Raw genomic sequence first — 8534 nt, 5'->3', positions numbered from 1 at the left:
TAAGGTAGGCCACGAGATTTCAGTGCTACAAAGAGCGTTTCAAAACAGTATGATAAAGTATATGTTTAACCGTGGGCACTTGGTAACAAACTTAACGTTTATACCCCCTGAAAGTACACTTGGCAAGTGCGTATGTATACGAAGTATTAAACACTCGTTAAATGCTAGCGCGACCAGCCCGAGTGGGGATGTCAAATCCTATGGATCCATATCTAAGATTCGCGTTCACCGGTTCAAAAACCAATGACTAAATGTTACTGAGCTAAAGGGAATGTTTATGCCGTAGTATAACCTACACATATATAAAGTTTAAGTACTCATGCCTAGTATGTAAAACATAAAATGTGCATGTATTCTCAGTTCCCAAAATAGTTAAAGTAAAAAGGGAATGTTATAACTCACAATGATAAAGTAGTGGTAAAGTCGAGTCGGGAAATAAGCAAGTACGTAGGTCCGGAAATTCCTCAACCTAAGTCAAATAGTACTAAGTCAGTAAATTGTCCCAATAGGTTTAAATGTACGTAAATTAGGTCTTAAAGGTCATCATCATTCATCATCAAACAAAAGATGTAAAGTAAGTTTCGTTCATGAAAAGAGTTTGAAACAAAGGCTGACTTCGGTCAGTCACCACGGCCTCTATACCAGTGGCCATGGCTCCGTATATGAGTCCTTTAGTTGTGGTAAAAATTCCAGAAGTAAACTCGTCTTCGATTGACCGTGGCGACAGTTTAAGTGCGAGTAGGTCAGAATTTTTTCAGCACAACGTTAAAAGACATAGTGACACTCGGAGGGCCATAAATCCTAAACCGTAACTCGGATTAAGACGAGTCTTAAATGAAAAATTATCTACTCAAACAGAGCTAACTGAAAATCAAATTTACAGTAGCCCAGGTTTTCGGGTATATTCCAGAAAACAGTAAACAGTAGGTTCCGGTGGGTTCTTGGTGCTCGATGCTTATCACGGTTCTCATCCTTGATGCATATAGCTTCAAGTGTACAACTTGTTGATGTGTTTGCATCATCTTAACCAAGTTTTGACCATCACAACACAAGTGCAAGTCTAAGATATGTAGCACAACTCAATTAAGTGTTGTATGTAGTTTGATGAGCCAAAGTTACATCAAAGTCTTAGATTTAACACATACATGAAATATAAAAGTGATATTGAACTACAAACTTGAAAGTAAACTAACTAATCAAGATCTTAAGATGTAGAACATAGTTCTTAGTTAGATCTTGAAGATCCAAGACCCAAAGGTCTAGATCTAAAGTTATTAAGTTAAATCTAACACAAGTGTATGAAGTTATAACTAAAAAGTTATACTTCCATGTTCTTGAACTTTTAAAGTTAACTTTTGTTCAAGAAAAATGAGATCAAAGTTAACTAGTAACACTTAACCAACAACAACATGAATCATGAATTTAAAGAGTGCAAGAATGAAGTAATAAACTAAGTAAACAAGTAACTAGTTCATTGTTGTTCATACTTTAAAGATTCAAGCCAAAGTCTTGATCTTTAAGAAAGTAAACTTTAAGTTTACAAACATGAATTACAAGTATGATTTTACAACATATGAACTTACAATCTTTCAAACATTAAATGTAGAACATAAACTAGAGAGTTTAGTTCTTGTATGTCTTGTAAGAACAAGATGATATGAAGAATTAAACTAAAGAGTTTGATTCTTAGTAATTAGTAAGTAACAACAACAAGTAAGTAAACAATAATCAAAGACAAGTAACAACAAACAAAAGAATGATGATGATGAAGGTGTTATGGTTCGGTTTTGAAGACAAGAAAAGGAAGAACATTAAGTTAATTACTTACAACTTTGAGAGGGAAATGAGAGAAAGTTGAGATGCAAGTTTGAAGTGTGTGTTTGGAATGAGAGAATGTAATTAAGAAGTGATACAAAAATGAAACAAAAATGCTCCTCAAGGCCTACTAAGGCCGACGGTCAAGCAAAGGGGAGGGGGAAGGAGTTTGTCCACAAGTCTCATGCATGTAAAGCCTTAAAAGTTGGTTACAAGGGGTGTTTTCATGGGAAAGAACAAGTAACTAGATTCTCCTTTAACTTAATCAATCTAGTTAAACTTAAATGGACTACTTACAACAATGGGCTCCTAAACTAATCCATTAAGATAAGTAGGGTGGGCTTCTAAGCCCATGTACAATTATAAAGCCCAAGTATGCATGTAAGTAACAAATTAAATAAATAAGCCCAAGTAATTAACTAATAACCTTAGTTAATTAAAATGATTAATAAAATCAATCATGAATGTAAATAATACTTGAAAATATTACTCGTGAAAGTTTCGTGTGTCACAAAGACGTTTCGGGCATTCAAAGTTAATCGCGGTAACAAGTAAATGTATGTAAACAATACATTCAATAAAACACAAGTATTAATAATAATTATTAATAAATAAACATTGGAAAATCCAGGGTCGTTACAGTACTGCAGCGTTATGTCGTTTCTTTAAAACCTTTGCACCATGATACACGCGTAAATCAATTCTATCACGGGGTTCTGGTACTGCAACTAATAATCCCCCATGACTTCTATCCACATTGAGATACTCAGGGTATGTTTGGCAAAACTAGCTGGAAGCTGCAAGTGTTTAGCTGCAAGCGTTTAGCTGCAGGCGTTTAGCTGCAAGCGTTTAGCTGAAAGCGTTTAGCTGAAAGCGTTTAAATGTATTTAATTGTTTGGCAAAGTAGCTGGAGCTGTTATAAAATAAGTAAAATGACAAAAATGGACACTAGAAAAAAATACTTAAATATCATTATTTTAGTCTAATAAAACATAGTCATTACCAAATAACCGAAAACATATATAATACTACTAATAACCGAAAACATATATACTACTACTATATTATTAATGACGATCATTCCATATTGAAGTAGCAATATAGTTACGAACTTGTTTCATCTCATTCCTTCTTCCTTCAAATAGTCCTTCGGTGCGTATGTCATGATATCTTCTTGACTATTAGTACGAATGTAGTTATGCAATGCAAATGTAGCCGTGATAACATCAATTTGTGTTTGCACACTAAACCTTGGCATTTCACTAAGTATGTGAAACCGTTTCTTCAAAATTCCGAATGACCTCTCAATATAACTTCGTAGAGGTGAATGTGAACGGTTGAATGCTTCTTGCATATTATTTGGGGGCTCTTTTTGAAATTGAGATTGATGGTATCTTGTCTTTGGATATGGAACAAGGTATCCCTTTCTGTCCGGGTATCCTTTATCAACCAAATAATATCTACCTGATAATAAAGTTTAAACAAATCGTGTTGGAATTTGCAGAAAGTAACATGAAACAATAACATAGATATGTATATTTACCTTCAGGTGGTTGCGGGAAGTTCATTGACTTATTTTGGATTGAGTGCATAAAAACACGTGTGTCATGTGCTGATCCCTCCCATCCGACTGATACATATGTAAAACACATATCAAAATCACACGTTGCCATTACATTGAAAGTAGGTAATCCTTTTCTACCAATATAAGGTAGTTGTTGACTCTCTGTAATGCAGGCCCTTATATGTGTACCATCGATACATCCAATACAATCCTAAATATAATTTCAACATTAGAGAAGTAACAATTTAAATATATAACAATGACATTAATAAGTGCATTACCTTGAAATACGGCATGTATCTTTTGTCATTCATGATTTGAGGTGGTACTAGTTGAAAAGTTGGATCTTTTGGTCTTATAATGTTGCGTGCCAGATGTAGTGACCCGAACTTTTCCATGTTTATATATATTAATTGAGATTGATATTTACATGATTAAATGTTTCCAACATGTTAAGCAATCAAACTTGTTAAGACTTGATTAATTGAAATAGGTTTCATATAGACAATTGACCACCCAAGTTGACCGGTGATTCACGAACGTTAAAACTTGTAAAAACTATATGATGACATATATATGGTTATATATATAGTTAACATTATATTATGATAATTAAACATATCATTAAGTATATTAACAATGAACTACATATGTAAAAAACAAGACTACTAACTTAATGATTTTGAAACGAGACATATATGTAACGAATATCGTTGTAACGACATTTAATGTATATATATCATATTAAGAGATATTCGTACATCATAATATCATGATAATATAATAATTTAAAATCTCTTTTGATATTATAAACATTGGGTTAACAACATTTAACAAGATCGTTAACCTAAAGGTTTCAAAACAACATTTACATGTAACGACTAACGATGACTTAACGACTCAGTTAAAATGTATATACATGTAGTGTTTTAATATGTATTTATACACTTTTGAAAGACTTCAATACACTTATCAAAATACTTGTACTTAACAAAAATACTTACAATTACATCCTCGTTCAGTTTCATCAACAATTCTACTCGTATGCACCCGTATTCGTACTCGTACAATACACAGCTTTTAGATGTATGTACTATTGGTATATACACTCTAATGATCAGCTCTTAGCAGCCCATGTGAGTCACCTAACATATGTGGGAACCATCATTTGGCAACTAGCATGAAATATCTCATAAAATTACAAAAATATGAGTAATCATTCATGACTTATTTACATGAAGACAAAATTACATATCCTTTATATCTAATCCATACACCAACGACCAAAAACACCTACAAACACTTTAATTCTTCAATTTTCTTCATCTAATTGATCTCTCTCAAGTTCTATCTTCAAGTTCTAAGTGTTCTTCATAAATTCCAAAAGTTCTAGTTTCATAAAATCAAGAATACTTTCAAGTTTGCTAGCTCACTTCCAATCTTGTAAGGTGATCATCCAACCTCAAGAAATCTTTGTTTCTTACAGTAGGTTATCATTCTAATACAAGGTAATAATCATATTCAAACTTTGGTTCAATTTCTATAACTATAACAATCTTATTTCAAGTGATGATCTTACTTGAACTTGTTTTCGTGTCATGATTCTGCTTCAAGAACTTCGAGCCATCCAAGGATCCATTGAAGCTAGATCCATTTTTCTCTTTTCCAGTAGCTTTATCCAAGGAAATTAAGGTAGTAATGATGTTCATAAAATCATTCAATTCATACATATAAAGCTATCTTATTCGAAGGTTTAAACTTGTAATCACTAGAACATAGTTTAGTTAATTCTAAACTTGTTCGCAAACAAAAGTTAATCCTTCTAACTTGACTTTTAAAATCAACTAAACACATGTTCTATATCTATATGATATGCTAACTTAATGATTTAAAACCTGGAAACACGAAAAACACCGTAAAACCGGATTTACGCCGTCGTAGTTACACCGCGGGCTGTATTGGGTTAGTTAATTAAAAACTATGATAAACTTTGATTTAAAAGTTGTTATTCTGAGAAAATGATTTTTATTATGAACATGAAACTATATCCAAAAATTATGGTTAAACTCAAAGTGGAAGTATGTTTTCTAAAATGGTCATCTAGACGTCGTTCTTTCGACTGAAATGACTACCTTTACAAAAACGACTTGTAACTTATTTTTCCGACTATAAATCTATACTTTTTCTGTTTAGATTCATAAAATAGAGTTCAATATGAAACCATAGCAATTTGATTCACTCAAAACGGATTTAAAATGAAGAAGTTATGGGTAAAACAAGATTGGATAATTTTTCTCATTTTAGCTACGTGAAAATTGGTAACAAATCTATTCCAACCATAACTTAATCAACTTGTATTGTATATTATGTAATCTTGAGATACCATAGACACGTATACAATGTTTCGACCTATCATGTCGACACATCTATATATATATATATCGGAACAACCATAGACACTCTATATGTGAATGTTGGAGTTAGCTATACAGGGTTGAGGTTGATTCCAAAATATATATAGTTTGAGTTGTGATCAATACTGAGATACGTATACACTGGGTCGTGGATTGATTCAAGATAATATTTATCGATTTATTTCTGTACATCTAACTGTGGACAACTAGTTATAGGTTACTAACGAGGACAGCTGACTTAATAAACTTAAAACATCAAAATATATTAAAAGTGTTGTAAATATATTTTGAACATACTTTCATATATATGTATATATTGTTATAGGTTCGTGAATCAACCAGTGGCCAAGTCTTACTTCCCGACGAAGTAAAAATCTGTGAAAGTGAGTTATAGTCCCACTTTTAAAATCTAATATTTTTGGGATGAGAATACATGCAGGTTTTATAAATGATTTACAAAATAGACACAAGTACATGAAACTACATTCTATGGTTGAATTATCGAAATCGAATATGCCCCTTTTTATTAAGTCTGGTAATCTAAGAATTAGGGAACAGACACCCTAATTGACGCGAATCCTAAAGATAGATCTATTGGGCCCAACAAGCCCCATCCAAAGTACCGGATGCTTTAGTACTTCGAAATTTATATCATATCCGAAGGGTGTCCCGGAATGATGGGGATATTCTTATATATGCATCTTGTTAATGTCGGTTACCAGGTGTTCACCATATGAATGATTTTTATCTCTATGTATGGGATGTATATTGAAATATGAAATCTTGTGGTCTATTATTATGATTTGATATATATAGGTTAAACCTATAACTCACCAACATTTTTGTTGACGTTTTAAGCATGTTTATTCTCAGGTGATTATTAAGAGCTTCTGCTGTCGCATACTTAAATAAGGACGAGATTTGGAGTCCATGCTTGTATGATATTGTGTAAAAACTGCATTCAAGAAACTTATTTTGTTGTAACATATTTGTATTGTAAACCATTATGTAATGGTCGTGTGTAAACAGGATATTTTAGATTATCATTATTTGATAATCTACGTAAAGCTTTTTAAACCTTTATTGATGAAATAAAGGTTATGGTTTGTTTTAAAATGAATGCAGTCTTTGAAAAACGTCTCATATAGAGGTCAAAACCTCGCAACGAAATCAATTAATATGGAACGTTTTTAATCAATAAGAACGGGACATTTCACCAGACCTTGGAAACCTTTATCTCTACCAATTATCGCCTTTAGAACTTCATGAAATGCTCTACTAATAGTCTCCCCTGAACGTTGAAAACGCTCCATAACATCTCTATTAGATAATCCCAATGCCAATGTATACATAAATATCCCCACCATCTCAAATGTGGACATTTTATCAGTTGACTGCAATCCATAGTTTGTTTCAAGTTCTCCACATAATTTTATAAACAAATCTGGATGCATTCTAAATGCATTTACAGATCGTATTGGATGACCATTTAAAACTTCCATCACCCAAGCCTCACCTGTTTGGGCTGAAGTCATGCATGGTTCTTTGTGTATATACTTATAATAATATGTCGCAGCAAGATCACTTGTATAACATGAATCCAACAACAAATTAACGCAATGCAATTTGTGTATCTTCTTGGTTATCTCGTTATCCATATTAACCCTGTCAACAAATATATATATATATATATATATATATATATATATATATATATATATATATATATATATATATATATATATATATAACAAGATATTATGAAAATACTTTCACTAGCAATTCACTAACACAAACTATTCTCTAGTAAAAAAATTATATAAAAAAACATACCAAATAATATCCAACAAATATATGTCACTAACACACATAGGAAAAAAAATAATCCATAAAAATAACAATTGTTCAAACACAAAAAATATGCTAAAAAAATCAGTTTTCGCTTCGTTCGTTTTGCAACCAAGCTAGCCTGCCATTATCACTCCGCAAATTGATAAATATTTCTCTTTTTATCGGATTTTCAAATAATTTAATTGCAAACAACCACAACTCCCCTGCTTCTGTCATTAATCCTACATCAACCATTCGGTTAAGCACACCTACAGCAGCTCCAATAGTAAACTTAGTACTTTGATCGAGTTTGGAAGAATCTGCTTCTAACATTTGTAGAACACGTTGTTGAGTCACACTACTTTGCGCTAAATGGTTCTTGAGCATTGAAGATCCCGATGATTCTCTTCCTTTACGTTTCATGCTAGCTGGTTTGGGTTTTGTGTTTATTTTAGAAGTCATCTCAAATTTTTTAGCAACCTCACTTGGGATTGGTGCCGACGTATTTTGTTGAGTGGCTTCATTATAAAAGTTGCGAAAAAAGTTGGGATCTTCTGTTTCTAACTCTTCTACATAATTAGGTGTGTCACTGTTTACTTGATAAGCATCTACATCAAAACCCATCTCAACATCATCATCGACAAGGTTCTCAACATGCACCTCATTGATTATATTCGAGTCCATTGAAGGCGCCACACAATTTGACCCACTTGCAACTGCATCTCCAAATAACTGATCCCATTCTTCTTGTAGTTGTGCTGATGGTTGATTTTTTCTAATTGCTCCGTATTTAGAGTTTTCCTATACACAATATAATTGTGAATCATTAGTTAAATTAGATGAATAATATTATCTTAACTTTATATGTTATTTAAAAAATTAAATGAATTATATTATCTTACCGCAATTTT

At 32.2% G+C, this 8534-nt stretch overlaps 1 protein-coding gene across 1 annotated transcript; it reads right to left on the bottom strand.

Annotated features, from left to right (window-relative positions):
- Positions 1-2932: 2932 nt before the first annotated feature.
- LOC139849071 (uncharacterized) lies at positions 2933-7328 on the bottom strand. The gene is made up of 3 exons (XM_071838745.1): positions 7011-7328; positions 3359-3590; positions 2933-3279 (listed from the first exon to the last, which is right to left on the bottom strand). Exons 1-3 carry the CDS (start codon positions 7326-7328, stop codon positions 2933-2935), a joined length of 897 nt encoding a protein of 298 aa, XP_071694846.1.
- Positions 7329-8534: the final 1206 nt, after the last annotated feature.

The sequence above is a fragment of the Rutidosis leptorrhynchoides genome, chromosome 5 (genome assembly GCF_046630445.1).
Source record: "Rutidosis leptorrhynchoides isolate AG116_Rl617_1_P2 chromosome 5, CSIRO_AGI_Rlap_v1, whole genome shotgun sequence".
Taxonomy (NCBI): domain Eukaryota; kingdom Viridiplantae; phylum Streptophyta; class Magnoliopsida; order Asterales; family Asteraceae; genus Rutidosis; species Rutidosis leptorrhynchoides.
This window is presented reverse-complemented; position numbering and strand designations above follow the sequence as displayed.

Excerpts from the sequence above, each read along its gene's own strand:
- LOC139849071 (XM_071838745.1), bottom strand. The coding sequence starts at position 7,328 with ATGACTTCAGCCCAAACAGGTGAGGCTTGGGTGATGGAAGTTTTAAAT. Across the intron at positions 3,591-7,010 it reads ATAAAGGTTTCCAAGGTCTG|GATTGTATTGGATGTATCGA; the intron begins GTGAAATGTCCC and ends AATTATATTTAG. Across the intron at positions 3,280-3,358 it reads CTTCCCGCAACCACCTGAAG|GTAGATATTATTTGGTTGAT; the intron begins GTAAATATACAT and ends CTTTATTATCAG.